The following is a 17,395-nucleotide window of genomic DNA, read 5'->3' as shown; positions in this document are numbered from 1 at the left end:
GGCAACGGCCTAACGACGGGCAGCCCAGCCCGTCCTCTGTCATCAGGTAGCCTGGGGGCTGGTGAGGAACAGGAGAGGATGCGATGGCTTTAGGAGATGTGTTTGTTTCTTTCTGTGAGTCCCAGAGACTGTTTTGTTTAGCAGCACGAGTCCCCCCGCCGCGCCGGCAATCGACGAGGAGGAGAAAATGGTGTTTGAAAACAGAGTTGTTGCCAAGTGCTAACCAGTACAAATAGTAAAAATCAGCTTCCGAGCCCAGCTTTGACACAGCTGCAGTTACCTCTTTCAGACTTAATGGCCCAGATGGGGCACGACCCAGGGAAGGATATTGGGGTTTTTTAACAATATCTATTCTTTTTAACGTGACAATCTGTCTTCTAACAAACCCAGCTTAATGAGTCGGTGCCATTAGTCCCTTCTCATTACCTTGTGCTTCGGGAAGGGGCAGCTGGGGCTGGGTGGCAAGGGACACAGACCCATGGAGCAGAAAACCAGGCTGGACTTGGAGAGCAGCTGCAATGTTCTGTGTATCACAGGCTGCTCCACCTCATCCCTTGCTGCACTCTGCCTGGTCGTCTGTGTTTGACCAAGACAGTGGTCTCAGGAAAGCATCCAGGCTTGCAGGCACCAGAAGAAGAAACTATTTGTTGCTGGCTCCAAGCTGTGCATCCCAAGAGAGGGCTAGGATGGAGGTACAGCCCTCAGTACACCAAAAGAAGCAGGTCCACATTATATACTAAGGTGATTAAAATGCCATCCCTGAAGGGGCTAGCTAATGCAGTAGTGGTATTCCTGCTGGCCCAGTGATGGCTTTTCAAAACACAGACATCAGTGCAGTGTTCTTAGTTGGTGATTAAGGAGAGCTCTGCAGGAGTTTATAGCTATGGTGAGACTTTAATGCACCAACAGGTAAACTAATGAGCACTAGCAGGAGGAACGGGGCTGGAAGGGAGCAGAGCTGCCCCTGCAGCTGCCTACCCATTACCCACAACCACTGCTTTGCCAGGATGTTCCTTGTAGGATGAGGCTTGCAAGTCTTTTCTCTGGGTTGTAGTTTTCCTTTCTACATCTTTTCCTTGGAGGAGCCTTATACATCCTTCTCCTGTTACCTGGACCTTTTCCATGCTCACCAAGCTTTTCCTAGTGCTGCTGGAATTTCCCCACCTGTGATGCAATTTCAGCTCATGGAGCATAGTGCATACTACAAGTGCAGTGCTGATCCCCTAGATCCCTTCCCAGGGTGTGTCCAGTTCTGGGCCCCTCAGTTTAAGAAGGGCATTGAGGCACTTGAACATGTCCAGAGAAGGGCAACAAGGCTGGGGAGAGGCCTTAAGCACAAGGCCTACGAGGGGAGGCTGAGGGAGCTGGGATGTTTAGCCTGGAGAAGAGGAGGCTCAGGGGAGACCTTACTGCTCTCTACAACTACCTGAAGGGTGGTTGTAGTCAGGAGGGGGTTGGTCTTTCCTCCCAGGCAACCAGCACCAGAACAATAGGACACAGTCTCAAGCTGCGCCAGGGGAAGTTTAGGCTGGAGGTGAGGAGAAAGTTCTTCACAGAGAGAGTTGTTAGCCATTGGAATGTGCTGCCCAGGGAGGTGGTTGAATCACCATCCCTGAAGGTGTTCAAGAGGGGGTTGGACATGGCACTTGGTGTCATGGTTTAGTTATGAGGTGTTGGCTGACAGGTTGGACTTGATGATCTTTGAGGTCTCTTCCAACCTTGGTGATTCTGTGATTCTATGAAAACAGAAGCCCACAGATGTGGAGTGATTTATTCTTCTTTTCTACAGACACTTCTCCTTTTCTTTCTCTTCCACAGTTCCTTTCAGTTCTCTTCCTAGATACCAAACTGCAGCTGAGGAATGCTGAGTGCTTCCTGTTGGTTGCTATGACTATGACTGGTGGGGATCAGCCTTTGGCATTATCACTTAAATTTATCCTGGTTCCCATATGCCCCAGCTTTCACTTTCCCATTAGCAGAGAAAAATCTTAAACATATCACTAGGTCTACTCTAAACCCCAAAGAAAAACAACCAGAGTTTGTTAGCTTGAGGACCTGAGGCAGGGGGGGAAGGGTTGATTCCTTGTATCAGACAATGTGTGGCCTCATGAAGCTGAGAATCAAGTGATGCAGGTTTTATTCATAAGAGAGCATAACATCATAGAAAAATCACATCCTTTAACTATTGTGGGAAATCAGCTGATCAAATGAAGCTACTTCATCATTTTGCTGCAGGCTGTATGCAGAGCTGCTCACTCCCAACAATAGGAAGTGTGTTTCTTAGCCAAGAGCTCTCACACATTCTTGTGCCAACAGTTCATATTAAATTGAGGGATTCAAAACAAGAAGGAAAAACTGTCTCATCAGTAACATGCCTCATCAGCTCTCTTCCCAGAAGGCAGCCAGGCTGACTCCACAGATATGGAAAGACCCAAGCCAGGGAAAAGAAAGCCCCAACAATTTCACAGCTACTCACACAGAAATGCATCCACGTGATACCCTCCTCTCCTCACAATCTGGATAGCTTGACCTGCAAAGTAGCAGGGAAAAAATTATTGCAGAATTCAAGTCTGAGCATGAATTTCCACTGAAAGAAGACAAAAGTGAGATGTGAAGTTACAGAAAGAGGCACTTGGCTCAATCTCTCCATGACATGTGCCTCTGAGAAGCTCAGAAGTGGTAAATCCACTACCCTGAAATCTCAGAGGACCAAAACCAGCGAGCATCAAAGTCTGCCCTGTCACCCAGGTATCACACAATGTCACATCAAGGAAGGAGCAAGTCTCCCTCCCTTGCTCTCCCTCCTGCCCACCATCAAGATGGCCTGCTGGTTTTCCTGCCCCCTCAAGCAGTGAGGTGGGGCACAGGTTAGAGTTCAGTGTCAGAAAGTCATTTCCAGGTATACGGGTGAGCGACTGCCCACAAGCCACCTCCTACACACCAGGTGAGAAGGAAAACGTGAAGAGGCCATAAATAGCTGCTTGGTGAGTCACCAGAGTCCCAGGGAGCTAACAGCAGCTCTCCAGGGAATCGGGGATGATGTTTCTTTCAGAAGGTAACCTCCACTCCTGTTCTGAGGAAGCTGAAACCAGCAGTGGTGATCCCTGATCATGGCACTGCTGCGGCAGAACATTCCCTCCACTCATCCAGGAGCTGCAAACTTCCCTGCTCTTATCAGAAAGTGAAAGTAAAGGTGTGCTTTGCAAACCAGAACCTGCCTGGATCACAAGGCTGAGTGAGCTGACCCATAGCCAAGATGTCATCACCATGGGAGCAAGACCCACCCTGGAGCAGGTAGGAGCTGGCTTGGTTCATTTGAAATGCTGTGTCTTATCAGCAGAGCAGAGTTTAAAGCCTGGAAAACAAATAGTGTTTGTTAGTCATTAACAATGTTAACATGCTGAAGCAAAGGAACACTTGGCCTCTTCTAAGCTTGTTGTGGACATGAATATGTGAGGTCTCCTTTTCCTGGCAGCCGGGATAAACAAGGTCTTACTTTATAGGAACAGAAAGCCACTTGTTCACCACTTGGTTTATTGCTGACTTCCAAGATCCAGAGGGAACCTCACAGAATCACACAGAATCAACCAGGTTGAATGAGACCTCCAAGATCATCAAGTCCAACCCTATCTAATCAACTAAACCATGGCACCAAGTGCCTCATCCAGGCTTTTCTTAAACACCTCCAGGGATGGTGACCCCACCACCTCCCTGGGCAGCCCATTCCAATGGGCAATCTCTCTCTCTGTGAAGAGCTTCCTTCTAAGATCAAGCCTAAACTTCCCCCTGCACAGCTTGAGACTGTGTCCTCTTGTTCTGGTGCTGGTTGCCTGGTATAAGAGACCAGCCCCCACCTGGCTACAACCTCCTTTCAGGTAGTTGTAGATGGCAAGAAGGTCTCCCCTGAGCCTCCTCTTCTCCAGGCTAAACACTCCCAGCTCCCTCAACCACTCCTCACAGGGCTGTGCTCCAGACCCCTCCCCAGCTTTGTTGCCCTTCTCTGGACACTTTTGAGCAACCCAACATCTTTCTTGAATTGAGGGCCAGCCCTTACCTCAGGTTACTGCTAAGTTGACAGTAACAGAAGTCAGCCAGTATAACTCTAAAGGCCAGAACTTTCCATGTGTGCACTGAATTGATGTGAAAAACTACAACTTGCTTTGTTTTCACTTGACCAAGGCTGAAGCACCACATGCTCTGTTCAGGGGAGAATGGGGGCTGCCATTGGATGTCTATGATAAGACAAAATTCCAACTCTCTCTGTGTAGTCCTGGCCTAGCAGCATGACCACTGCATGACCCTCCACAAAGCCACAGGCACCTGCATGTCCCTCTGTTGCTTCCTGGGTGGCTGTAGGGGGTGCAGAAAGGGGGAACAGCCTTGTGCTGGGGCACTACAGGCTCTGCAAGTGGTAGATGTGGTGCAGGATGTCCTGCTCTCCCTGTGCTGAGTGCCCACAGAGGCCTTGCTCCTCTCCAGAGATGTTCCAAATAAACTCTGGAAAGCAAAACCATAAACATCACTTAAGATTTTAAATGTCATTGCTGGTTTCAAATAAAAAGAGAGAGAGGGAGGGAGAGAGAGAGAGAGAGGGAGAGAGGGAGGCAATTTTATTACTCTTATGGTATGTTTTCCATTATTTGCATAATTGGTTAATGCTAATAAGACAATTAGCAATTCTTACAGCTTAATGACCCAACAATGAGTGGCCTATTGGAGCTTAATGAATTTTTCAATTGTTGCTGGGGGGGCCTTGATGGGTTTTGCCCAGTGTCTTCTTGTGCTAGAGATGCTGTTCACACAAACAGGGTGACACCAAAGGCAAGACACAGGACAGGCAGATCTCTCATTCTAGGGGTCTCTTGAATTTAAAAGGAGGGGAGAATGCAGGCTCTGCATTCTGCTGCTTTAGGGCCAAAGCATCTAAACACACAGAGAGGCAATGCAGAGGTTTAAAAGTCAGTTCACCTTAGGCAACTGCTGCCCTTGCAGAAACCACAGCGCTGAGCTGGTGTGGGGCTGGCTTTAACACACCCAAAGCTACCAACAATCTTACTGTTAGTAGCTTTTAGTGATGAACTCCTCAAGTGTGAATCATACCATCCTGGACTGTGGCATGGCCAGAGGAATTTAACTGAGGGCAGCCAGGGCCAGGACTGGGTTTGTCACTGCTGAGGTCACAGGTGAAGCTGGCTGGAGGAAAGGGATAACAGAGCCCTGTGGGGCAGTCACAGGAACAGATTCCACCACCCACATTAACACAGAGATGATAGAGGGAGTTTTCCTCTCCCTTTTTTTCCCCCACAAGATTTCTTGCACGCTGCTCCTTGCAAAGCAAGGTCTCTCTCTTTCTCTACTTTTCCTCCTTCCTAATGGCTGACAAAACATCAGGGCCTTTAAGCATGAGGTTCCATGTGGTGGCTGCTACCTGCATATCTCTCCCTGCCTTTCCACTGTTGACGTAGTGGGTTGGGCAGATTTGTCTCTGAGCTCAGCGCTGGGATGTTTCCGGTTCCCCAACATTAGGCATGCCCCACAGGCAGCTGCCACTGAGTCAAGAGCATGCAGGCACCTCACTGGTTAGTCATGCCCTGCTCATTGCCAAACTCATGTGGTGCTCCAGGACACCCTTCATGGTTCCTGGGCACCCTTCATGGTTCCTAGGATGTACACTCCTGCCCAGAGCTGGGTCAAACAGCCACAGTCCTGCTCTGGGGCACTGGTGCAGATGTGGGGCCATGCTGACAGCCACATCAGGCCTGGCAGGAGCAAGGCATGGTCAGGTTGGAGACGCCCACCTGTGCCCAGCTAAGGCAGCAAAGACCCACCGTGCATGTTGGGCAAGGGCCTGTCTCCCTCTTGAAGCTGCCACATTGGGGGTCATAAAATCCTGATGTTTTGATCACAGGTCATAGAAACATTTGATCTTTACAGCAGAGATAAATCATGATGTCTGGTGTCTGCAGGGTATGGAGGTAGGCCCTGGTGTCCTCTATGGAGCAGCAGCTGAGCTTTGAGAGGACCCAATGCGAATGCCATCACAACATGGGTGAGGAGATGTCCTGACCCCTTCTTCCAAGTCTAGTCTCTCCACTGCAGCCTGCCTGCACCATGTCAACTTCTCCACCCCAGCATGCTGGGACCTGTTCCCAGCCTGGATTCAGTTATTCCTGCATTCCTGCCACATCCTTGCCAACCAGTGCAACCCCTCAGCTGCTCCAGAATTGCCCAGCTCCTGGGCTCCAGTCCTCTATCACCTCTGCCCAGTGCCAGCCCTGTAGGCACCAAAGCAGTGCCAGCTGAGGCACAAGGGTTGTCCAACCCCTGCCATGAGCTGAACTGAGTGCAGCCACAGGATGCTGAACAATCCTGTGGACAGTTTTCCCTTCCCCATTGTGCCTCACCTAGAGCTGGGAAGGGAGTCTGAGGAGACCAAAAGCCTTCCCATCAGCCAGTGTTGAGTATGTTGCCCAGCCTCCAGTGGAGCCACCAGCCCTGGCACCCTATGGCTTTCCTAGAGAGCTCTCAACTACAGAATATTGTGGTAGAGAAGTGTCTAAGCAGGAATTTTGGGGTATGTTGTCTGGAAGGCAGATGGGAGCAGTGATTTCCACTGGGCAAGCTCTAGGGACCCCATGAGGAACAACCACACAGACCTCCAATTTGCTCTTCTTCTAAGCAAGGCACCAGCTCTCCTTGTAGGCAGAGATGATGGCCCCAGCCCACAGGAGGAGCTCAGGAATCATGTGAAGAATAACAGTGTCAGCTCAGCAGGGATGGAAGGAGAGAAGGTGCTCAGCCAGGCAGAGATGAAAGTTGCAGAGCGCTGATGAAAAGGCAGCCAAGAGTCAGGGGCTAGAGTCAGGGCTTCAGCACCGCCGACGCTGCTCAGAGCTGTCACGGCTGCTGCAGGCAGAAGGGACCAGCTCCTGCCATCAGCTGTCTCTGCACAGCCAGTTGCCTTTTGACAGCCCCATTCTCAGCCCTGATCTGGTTTCAGTGACATGCCCCAAGCCAGGAGAAACTCCTCAGCTCCACTGGGTCCAAGCAGAGGGAGGTAGAGGAACAAATGCTTTGTGGGAACCTTCACTACAGCAAAAAAGAGAGCTCAGCACATCCAGGTGATGGGTTTTGTATTGGGAGATCTGTGGGAAGGCCTAGCTCTGCAGAGTAAACTTCCACCCACGGTCCCTCCCTTTTGAGTCTGCTTCCTGATCTCCCAAAAGATGATTTCTGTGGCTGCTGCTAAAGAGATGCTCCTTCCACCTTCTCAGACACATCTCTTTCCACACTGCTCTGCAAAGCCTGGTCATCCTGGTCTAAAGGACCAGTAAGTAGTTCTGCCAACATCTAAGCATTCCCAGCTCCTAGAAACCAGGCATCCTGGAGCTGGTCTGCTCACAGCAGGCATCCCCAAACAGACAGAATTCTGGGGCCAACCAAGCAATTTGGTTTTGCCTGTAAATGTTTCCAGTTGCAGCCCTGCAGCAGGATGTCTGGAAAGCCCCATCTCCAGGCAGGATCTTCACCAAGAGCATCACTACTTTGACTCACTGTCTTTGTGTGGTAACAGTCTTGAGACACTTTCCCTGCTCCTTGATTTAAAGCCCTGTGAAAAGCCCTTTTCCAGCCAGTCCCACAGGCTCCCAGCTGCTCTAGGCCCACAGCAGCACCATAAGAACTACCTCCATGTTCTGATAAACTGAGCAGTGCTTTAATGATGTCTGATAAGGGACTAAGGTAAGAGGAGTCAGTAATCTCACTGGGAACCCTTTAGACAGGCATTAATCCTGCTGTCACTGAGCCCCTCAGGAAAACCATTTCACTGACTTGATCTTCTTCAGCTGTTCCTCCACATAATTTATATGTAGCTAATTGCCACAGTGGTGACTCCAGATACAAAGCAGATGCTGCTGAGGAAAAGAGCATGTTGCATCCTTAAGTGATGGCTCTTTATTTACAGGAAAGGCTACTTACAGTTGATGGAAGGTTCAGATCTCTTTTCTCCATCTCTTTGCAGAGGCAGCCAGACATTCATTCATACTGTGGCCCATCAGTAAAAGTGCTCAGCTATGGCAAGAATGGGCAGTATTTCTCCACCTGGCCACCCATGAGGTCAAAACTGTCCCTGCCACCAGCAAGGACATGCAGACTTATTTACAGCCATCAGTGAAATTCCTCTAGGATCTTTGCTTTTAGAACACGTCAGAGATTCTCTACTAATAAGTAGAGTGCCAGAGGAATAAAGACAAACAAGGTGAAAGCAACCTGGTGACTAGAATTAAGCAAGAACAACAGTTCTTGCTCTGGAGTAGAGGGAAGAAAACCACCTCCTTTTCTGTCCTCAAACAACAGCTGGCAAATAAGCCATGACCCTTATCAGCAGGTTAGGACCAGAGAGCAGCCATCAGGAGAGTCACAGGGAGGAACTGATAGATCCCAAAGAGGAAACCACTTGTTTGTTCCAAGACTCCACTGTGACAGTGGCCAGCTGCTGGATGTTTGCAGATACAGCACGAAGTCTGCTTTATTTGTTGTTTAAAGAAAGGTTTTCTAAGGAACCTCTTAAAAGCTGTCCTGTCAGCAGCTGGCCCTGACCAAATTCATCCATGATACCCCAATGACCCTTCTAAACTGCCTCCATTTCCTGCACATCCTGTGAAAGGCTCTGGGAGCACTTGGCCACGGAGACAGATTTGTCTAAACCTAACAAGAGGCTGAAGAGCAGGGAGAGAGGGATGTCAAGCTGCAACCCAGGCAGCACAAAGCAGAGAAAGGCACAATAGAAACAAAGAGAATTTTAATTAAAAAAGGGGGGAAAAAACCCCAAACACCCACCCCCAGAAAACAAAAGTGGTCTCTCTCTCTCCCCCTGCACAGACCTGCATGTTCACTCCCACACAGAGTGCAGACTTCAAGTGCAAGGGCACTTCTGCTCTCCCAGCAGCTCTGTCTTCTTGGAGAGACAAAAAAACTAAACAACAAACTGACAGCCACTGCCCCAAGACCCCAGGAAGGAAGTGGTCCCTGTTTGGCACAATGGTCAGGAGATTTTTCTCCCACAACAATGGTGTCTTAGCCAGACAGATTGATCCTTGCCCCCTTCTGATCTTCAGCCAGCACAGCCTCCTTCTCCAGCACAGTCTGGCTGGCCACACCACCTCTTTGATCCTCCAGCACGTGGGTTGAAGTACACCATCTTCTTACAGGGCTTCACTGCAGCTGATGAGTTCAATTCCATTAATAAATATGAATCATGTTCATATCATGGCCTCCATGTGCAGAATCTTCAAGGCCTCTGAAATCTGCGAGCTGGTGTCGATCTGGCCGTACATCCCCACCAGGAAGGCCCTGTGCAGCAGCACTGCTGCGTGCTCTGTGAAAGGGAAGGGAAAGACAGCATGAGGACTGCCCCAAGAGCTCCAACATGCAGGCAGGAACAATCCACCAACAAACACTGGGCAGAACATCTGCAGCTGTGCAAAGAATTCTCTCCTTCCAAAACCTACTTCAAGAAAGCCTTCCCTGACTCTCTGACAAGTCTGCCCTGTGATCCTCACACCAAAGCTACTACTCAGATCCACCTGCATGTTTGATGGCTGGTCTAGGCAACACTGACCCGTGGGAACTTCCCAGGGAAGCACAAGAACCCAGCTTTGACCTTTGTGAGGCCAAGCATGCACCAAAGGTGGTAGAGATCAGCTCACCTTGGCAAAGGAGGGTGTATTCAGGCAGGTTCCTCAGTGCCGTCTGCACCACCTCAAAGTCGCGGCTGCCAAGGCAGTACATGAAGGTGGGAAGGAAGTCTGCAGCAATGCTGGGAGTAAAAAGATGATAGTGTCAGTACAGTCCAGATCACCATCAACAGGCATGCAAGATGGACAGCCTGTGCCCATCACTGACTCAGGACAGCCTAAGTTGCAGGGGTCCTGACCTGGGGTTGTTCTGAATGGAGCGCAAAGCCAGGCTGAAAGCCAGATTTCGGCAGGACTCCTCTGAAGAACTCATCAGCTTCTGTAGGTTGGTCTGAAGGAAGATGTACAAACTAGAATCACAGACCCATCCAGGGAGCACAAACTGTTCAGACCTGCATTACTGCCCTTCCAGCACCATTCAAGCCCAGCACACACCCAGCAGGCACTGGCTGAGCCCAGAAATCCCTCTTTGTAAGGATTATCCTGGTTTTGAATAGTTTAGAGCACCCTTCTGTAATCTTATTCCACGTGGGACAGCTGAGTCTGCCCTAGGCTCCAGTGTTTTCAACAGAGCTGTTCTGCTCTTTCTTTGGCCCAATACTGGGAAGAGGACAGAGGGCTAATTCTTCCTCTGCCATAAAGAGCAGTTAAAGTAAGTGACGGCAGAATCCGCACGCAGCACTGAGATGGTGACAAGGATTAACTGCCCCCTGCCAGAAGGCCTAACTGAAGATAGATTTGCTGACAGGCTGCAACAACCACACATAAAAAGCAAAGGGGAGTACTTGAGCTGGCTGGACAACACTGGTGAAAACAATCTCACCCTTACAGTGGCAGTTTGAGACACTCATACTCACAGCAAAAAAGGAGAGAATTTCTGGCCTCCTCCTGGACATCTCATCGATGTCTGTCAGCACCTCCAGGATGTCTGGTGGGAGACACATGTTGAAAGGAAAGGAGTGACTGAAGTTCACTGATCCAGCAAGGGATCTTCTTTTCTTTCCCTACAGATCTAATCTCCCAAGCAGTCTTTTCCCAGCTGCACACAGAGCTAGAGTAACAGAAGCAGTTCTTCAAAACAGGATGTGAACAGGTAGGTCATGTAACAGGAACAGCACATCCCAGCCTGCCCAGACACAGGTCACCAGCACTGTCCTTGTTATAATTTATGATTGTAATATTCCTGGCACATCAATTTTCATAAACTACAACAGTCCTGCCACAGGCAGGAGCTGGAGTGGAGTGGGGTGTGAGGTTTCAATTCCAGAACACTTTCTTCTGTACCTAAACCATCTTCACAGGAAGCCTCTTCTAAAAATAAGTGTCCAGGCAGGATTTTCCCCCTGTGTTGCTAGTGTGGAAGGAAAACTGTCACCCCAATACCAGAACTTGGGTGTGAACAGTGGGCTCCTGTGCTTTCAGGAGATCTCTGGAGAGGCAGCATGTTGCTCCCACAGGCAGGGTTAACAAGATTTTTCTTCCCCGAAGGCCGTTGGGGCATTTCTAACAACACCCTGCCTCTTGTCAGGTTGCTGTTTTGCCATCATTAAAAAAGGCATTGCTATCAGCACTCCAGGCCTGGCTCAGCATGAACTGCAGCTCTCCCTGAATTACTCATACTATCTCCCAGAGCACTTAGGCGACCCTTGAAGAGCCCCAAAGCAGAGGCATTTGCAGCCCCGCTGAGCTAAGCGATAAGAGCATCATAGGAAGCCTCTGTCACCGAATCACAGAAGGTTGTGGACAAGTTCATCCAAAACAAAGCCACATCCTCACTGCTGGAGACTTCCAAACACAAAACTGAAACAGGAAACTGGCCTGTAGCTAACAGATAAGTTGGCATATGTCTGCATTTGCCCTGTGTCTCTGTGCGGCTCTGCAGGTCCTCGCTTACCCTCAACCGTTTGGCCTCTGGAGAGCCTCCTCATGTACGGAGCCATTTCAGCAGGAGTGAGAGGAGTGAAGAGAGACACACTGACGAGGGGCAGAGAGCCAGCTGCTGCTTCATCTGGGGAGAGAGAGGGAAAGGTCACTTCTGGCAGTCTCTGTGGTTCTAACAGGGAGACAGGCCCAGCATTCTCTACCACAGTGGTGTATCCTGAGCTGACCAGCAATCTCGTACAATACTCTAACACAGTGCCTGGCTCTTCTCTTGTCTCTGGCCTCCACTGCACCCTCTGCTACCCCTCACTGACACAAAGAGAAGGAACCTTCCCAAGATGCTGCAATACCCAATGGATCCCAGCTAGAGGAGGGCAGATTTAGATTAGATGTTGGAAAGAAGTTCTTTGCCACAAGGGTGGTGAGGCACTGGAACAAGTTGCCCAAGGAGGTGGTGGAGTCCCCATCCCTGGAAGTTTTTAAGGCCAGGCCGGATGTGGCTCTGGGCAACCTGGTCTAGTAGAAAGTGTCCCTGCCCATGGCAGTGGGGCTGGGAGTAGATGATCCCTGAGGTCCCTTCCAGCCCTGACAATTCTATGATTCTATGATTCTCCCATGTAAACAGCAGAGAAGTGGATGTAACCTCAGGGACTCCTGAGAGTTCAATCCTTAAGTGTGGCTGAGGAAGGCAAAATCCACAACAATGAAACTCTCCCTTGTGAAGAGCTGTTCTTCTGCTCCAGTAGTGATACCAGTGACAGGAAACAGATTAACCCACCCCAGGTACTGAGGAGGGCACGAGAGCCATTCTCCACTTTAAATACACTTTCACTGGGCTGCTACAAGAAGCAAGCACAGCACACAGCCCATAAAAGCACCTGGGTTCCAAAACATACTGCAGCTTCACCAGCTGGAATAACCCTTCCCCACAGTCAGACTCACCATCCTTCTCCTCATCAGAGCCCCTGTCCAAGTTGCCACTCTTACTAGGGAGACTCAGCCCAGCCAGGAGGGACTTCAGCATTGCTAGATCACTGTTATCTGATGATAAATCACTGGGGGAAGAGATGGTGAGCTTAGCTTTCAGTAGCAATGAAGGCATGAGGACAAAACACAGCAAATGTATCTACACTAAAGCAAAGAATTCCTTGGAAGCAGAAACAAGACTTTTCCTTTCATTGTAACTGGAACTCAAACACATTTTCCCCCATTATCTGCAGGTGGGACCCAGCAGCCACTACAGAGGGAAAAGACCCTCCTGCTGGCCCTCTGGAAATGACTGCAGGGCACTAGAATGCCTCAACAGGACGGTTAGGCCGTTACATGAGTAGGTTTTCACCTATGAAAGAGAGCCTTGAGGGAGCTAGGGGTGGAAAAGTGCAGTATTAATAACTACTTTGTCACATCCTGTTGCTGTCTTCTGTCTGCTGAGCTCCTGGCAGCCTGACTGTGCAAGCTCTCTGTGAGCTAACCATGGGCTAACTGGAGAAAGGAAGCTTACTGGAGTGGATCTGAGTGCTTCTGCAAGAAGGAGACAGCTGCCTGGGCATTGCAGGTGATGTACTTGTGGATGAACTGGACAAACTTGCTGATGAAGGCAGCCAGGTGCCGCGAGGATTTCCTGTAGTTCTGAGCAAGGATGGAGAAGATGAGTTAACAACAAAGCGCAGTCATGCACTGCCCTGTCCTACACCCTTGGCACAAGGGAGCAGTTTCCTGATCTCCTGCCTTCTCTTTAAGCTCTCCAAGGTACTTGACACACTTTTTTTTGTTTCTAGGTATGAGAAAGCCTTCCCTTCCAATGGGCTGGCCCTGTTCTACAGGAGCTTCTCCACCTAGCGGCGGGCAGCCTGCACACGGAGAGGGAGGGGGCACTTTCCTACCAGCAGCAGACGGATGAAAGACAGGAGACAATCCCATAGTGCCGCCTGGTGCTCGTTCTGGAAGACCTGCGGCTGCAGAAGCTCCAAGATCCCCAGGACGTGGATGAAGAAGGTCAAGTGGTTCTGTTGCCTGAACTCCTGGAAATTGAGGTGAACGCGGCCGTGCAGCAGTGCAGCAATCATCGGCAGGTGCCTGAAACACCGAACAGAAGGAACCCCAGCTCTAGAAACAGCTGCCTAGAAACAGTCACATGTTGTTACACCTCAGTCCCTGGGAGGAAACATCCCTTATCCTCTCTTCTGGATTTGATCCCTGTTGCCCATATAGAATCAGCAAGCCCCATTTTTCACCCAGGTTCAGATCTCTGGTCTCCAAATCCCAGGTGACTGTTTCTGGAGAGACACAGAGCCAGAAGAGATGCTGCCTGACTGCAAGAGAGATCACCACAATTCTCTGACTTTATGACTTTGCTGCCCTTTCTCTTGGCTTTTTTACACAAACATGGGAAGTTTAGGCTCGAGGTGAGGGGGAAGTTCTTCACAGAGAGAGTTGTTAGCCATTGGAATGTGCTGCCCAGGGAGGTGGTGGAATACCCATCCAAGCGGGGATTTGATGTGGCACTTGGTGCCATGGTTTAGTAGTCATGAGGTGCTGGGTGACAGGTTGGACTTGATGATCTTTGAGGTCTTTTCCAACCTTATTGATTCTATGATTCTGTGGATTCTGCCATCATCATGACTGGTGCAAGTTTGTTCCCCTTCTAGGACAAGGGTGGATGCTTGTCAATGAACTCCAGCAACACAGCATGTGAAAGGAGGGAGGGATACCTAAGGAGCAGGATGGGATGAGCCACAGCTAGCTTCCTGCAGGCCATGTTGGCATCCCACACACGGCTTTCTGATGACTTGGAGTCACTGGTGTCTGCGAGGAGGTTAATGAATCTGTGAACCAGGGCATCGAGCTGGAAGAAAGGTAATGAGTAAACAGTTAAGAAGTTCAAAGCATAATGAAGCTTCTGTCACTTCAGCAGTGCTTCCCAGTTCCTTTCCAGCTATAGAGGGGGTTAACAAATTACTTTCAGGTAGAATCTGTGAGCAGATCCAGCAGCTGGCACAGGATCTGAAGTCCACAGTCCCTACAGACATCAAAGCAGGATCAGACACCTGCACGCTTGTGCTTTACAGAAGGCTTTGCAGCTTGTGCTATTTTACAGAAGGACACTGCAAAATAAACTACACCTGAACTCTGTTCCTGAGAGTGCAGGCAGTAAAAGGGCCACAGATGAACAAGGTGAAGAAACCAAAGCAACCCAGGTAGCTTTGGCCAATCCTCTCCTTTCAGCCTGAGTACCAAGGTAGCATCCACTCAGGGTAACATCTGGAAAAGGGCTTTTCTATGCCTTAAAATTTACCTTGCAAGTGCTGCTGTCTCTGGCTCCTTCACTGGTGAGAAGCATCTCAGGCAAAGGCACAAGGAGCTCGGGAAGCTGCAGGTATATCTGAAGCAGAAGGTCCTGAGAGCATTTGCCCACAGAGCTGAAGACAAAAGAGAGAGATCAGCCACTGGTTACTACCTCAGTTCAACCAGCAAACATCCCACAGCAGTTACAGCCTTCTTGCATATGGCAAACAGACCATGTAGAAGCCATCAGTAGCTTTGTTTAGTCTTTGCTTCTTTTGGACTACTCAAATCCTAAGTCTGCAGGGATCTATCCACAGTCTGTGGGGATCCACTGTTAGGCCATGTGGAGTTAGAAAACCACAGTTAGAGAGTGCCACAGGAGAATAAAGCTCTTACATCTCCAGTGAAGCGCTCCTGCACATGCTATTGTCATCCCCATCCCAACTGGAAGAGCAGTCAGAAGCATGACTGTTCAGACCAGCCAGCCTGTTCTCTATACACCTTGCCCTCCACAGGTCCCTGATAGAGTCTGTACTGGGAAGCAGCACAATGCAATGGCAGCTGAGGTTACTGTTTTCTAATAGCACCACAAGCAAGCTTAGAAATGGGTCAGTTTATTTCACTGCCACAACTATACCATCTTCCTGTTCTTCCCACTGTGCTAGCATGACTGTAGGAATCAATCTAAAGTTTCATTCAGCTCTGAGAGGAATCACAAGGGTCAGAAGCAGGAATCATTATGAGCAGTGATTCAAGGGATGAGCAGACAAGAAACCCCATGTTAGGAGTTAGTAATTAAAAATAACCATTGCCTTGAAGGATTAAAAAAACAACCAAACAAAAAAAAAAACCCATGGCAAGCATTTCATCTTGAAGCCCTAAAAGCAAAAGGGTCCTTAAAGTTCACTTTTCAAGTCACCCTCCCAGTCCAAGTACCACTTAAAATCACAGAATCAACCAGGTTGGAAAATACTTCAGAGATCATCAAGTCCAACCTATTACTGGCCTGCATCAGGAATAGTGTGGCCAGCAGGAGCAGGGAAGTCATTGTGCCCCTGTACTCTGCATTGGTTAGGCCGCACCTTGAGTCCTGTGTCCAGTTCTGGGCCCCTCAGTTTAAGAAGGACATCGAAACACTTGAACGTGTCCAGAGAAGGGCAACAAGGCTGGGGAGAGGCCTTGAGCACAGCCCTGTGAGGAGAGGCTGAGGGAGCTGGGATTGTTTAGCCTGGAGAAGAGGAGGCTCAGGGGAGACCTCATTGCTCTCTACAACTACCTGAAAGGTGGTTGCAGCCAGGAAGGGGTTGGTCTCTTCGCCCAGGCAAGCAGCACCAGAACAAGAGGACACAGTCTCAAGCTGCGCCAGGGGAGGTTTAGACTCAAGGTGAGGAGAAAGTTCTTCACAGAGAGAGTCATTCATCATTGGAATGGGCTGCCCAGGGAGGTGGTGGAGTCACCGTCCCTGGAGGTGTTCAAGAGGAGATTGGACATGGCACTTGGTGCCATGGTCTAGTCATGGGGTCTGTGTTGATAGGTTGGACTCGATGACCCTCGAGGTCTCTTCCACCTTTAGTTATACTGTGATACTGTTATTACCTAACACCTCATGCCAACTAAACCCTGGCTCACAATCACTTCCTACTCCCCTAAACCCCTGGGCAAATAGTGTGCACTTTTCACACAGGCTCTGCAACACAATACTCTTAATGAAGACATGGTGGCAAATGCCATGGCTACCTGGTCGCCCAGGCACAAGTAACTACCATTAGGGTAGACAGTGCTCCCTGTGTGCAGCCCCACCTGCTCCCCCACTGCTGGATGCAGCTGGTCAGATACTCTGTGACTTTTTTTATGCTTTCCAGGTCCCCATGAGAGCAACTGAGCAACAAAGGCAGCCGAGACTGGATGAGTGTGCAGGAGGCCTCGTCGGTGCTCTGGTATCTGGTTTCTGCTTCAGCCAGGATCAGCTCCACCATGCTGATCAATTCTGATGCTTTTAGGTGAAGCACAAATTCCTCACGGCGCTTCTGTAAGGCAAGAAAACATCCAGAACGAATCCACACCAAATCCCTACAGCCTTAGTTCCTTCCAGTCACACCACTCCCAGCTGGAATGGACATCTCCTAGAATTAGACTTAAGAACTGCCCCGAATAGAATAGAATAGAAAAGAACAAGAACAAGAACAAGAACAAGAACAAGAACAAGAACAAGAACAAGAACAAGAACAAGAACAAGAACAAGAACAAGAACAAGAACAAGAACAAGAACAAGAACAAGAACAAGAACAGAATAGAACAGAACAGAACAGAATAGAATAGAATAGAACAGAACAGAACAGGACAGGACAGGACACAGGACAGGACAGGACACAGGACCCGACAGGACAGAATAGAACAGGACAGGACAGGACCAGGTTGGAAGAGACCTTTGAGATCACTGAGTCCAACCTATCATCCAGCACTATCTAATCAACTAAACCATGGCACCAAGCACCCCCTCCAGTCCCATCCAGAGCTCTGGAAGCATGCATTAC

At 49.5% G+C, this 17,395-nt stretch overlaps 1 protein-coding gene across 2 annotated transcripts in view; it reads right to left on the bottom strand.

Annotated features, from left to right (window-relative positions):
* Positions 1 to 8,783: 8,783 nt before the first annotated feature.
* INTS1 (integrator complex subunit 1) overlaps positions 8,784 to 17,395 on the bottom strand; it is a 33,252-nt gene continuing 24,640 nt past the window's right edge. For both annotated transcript variants that reach the window (XM_068146690.1, XM_068146691.1), the window contains exons 37-47: positions 16,662 to 16,888; positions 14,872 to 14,995; positions 14,288 to 14,421; positions 13,460 to 13,652; positions 13,078 to 13,205; positions 12,519 to 12,631; positions 11,590 to 11,703; positions 10,553 to 10,623; positions 9,935 to 10,026; positions 9,708 to 9,817; positions 8,784 to 9,376 (exon numbers count right to left, since the gene is read on the bottom strand). In XM_068146690.1, the coding sequence (XP_068002791.1) occupies positions 9,261 to 9,376; positions 9,708 to 9,817; positions 9,935 to 10,026; positions 10,553 to 10,623; positions 11,590 to 11,703; positions 12,519 to 12,631; positions 13,078 to 13,205; positions 13,460 to 13,652; positions 14,288 to 14,421; positions 14,872 to 14,995; positions 16,662 to 16,888 (1,422 nt within the window). In that variant the 3' untranslated portion in view covers positions 8,784 to 9,260. The remainder of the gene's footprint in view (positions 9,377 to 9,707; positions 9,818 to 9,934; positions 10,027 to 10,552; positions 10,624 to 11,589; positions 11,704 to 12,518; positions 12,632 to 13,077; positions 13,206 to 13,459; positions 13,653 to 14,287; positions 14,422 to 14,871; positions 14,996 to 16,661; positions 16,889 to 17,395) is intronic.

Source organism: Melanerpes formicivorus, unplaced genomic scaffold (assembly GCF_026170545.1).
Source record: "Melanerpes formicivorus ecotype bairdi unplaced genomic scaffold, bMelFor1.0.p_v2 SCAF_14, whole genome shotgun sequence".
Lineage (NCBI taxonomy): Eukaryota > Metazoa > Chordata > Aves > Piciformes > Picidae > Melanerpes > Melanerpes formicivorus.
The sequence above is the reverse complement of the archived record's forward strand: the minus strand, read 5'-3'. Positions and strand labels throughout refer to the sequence as shown.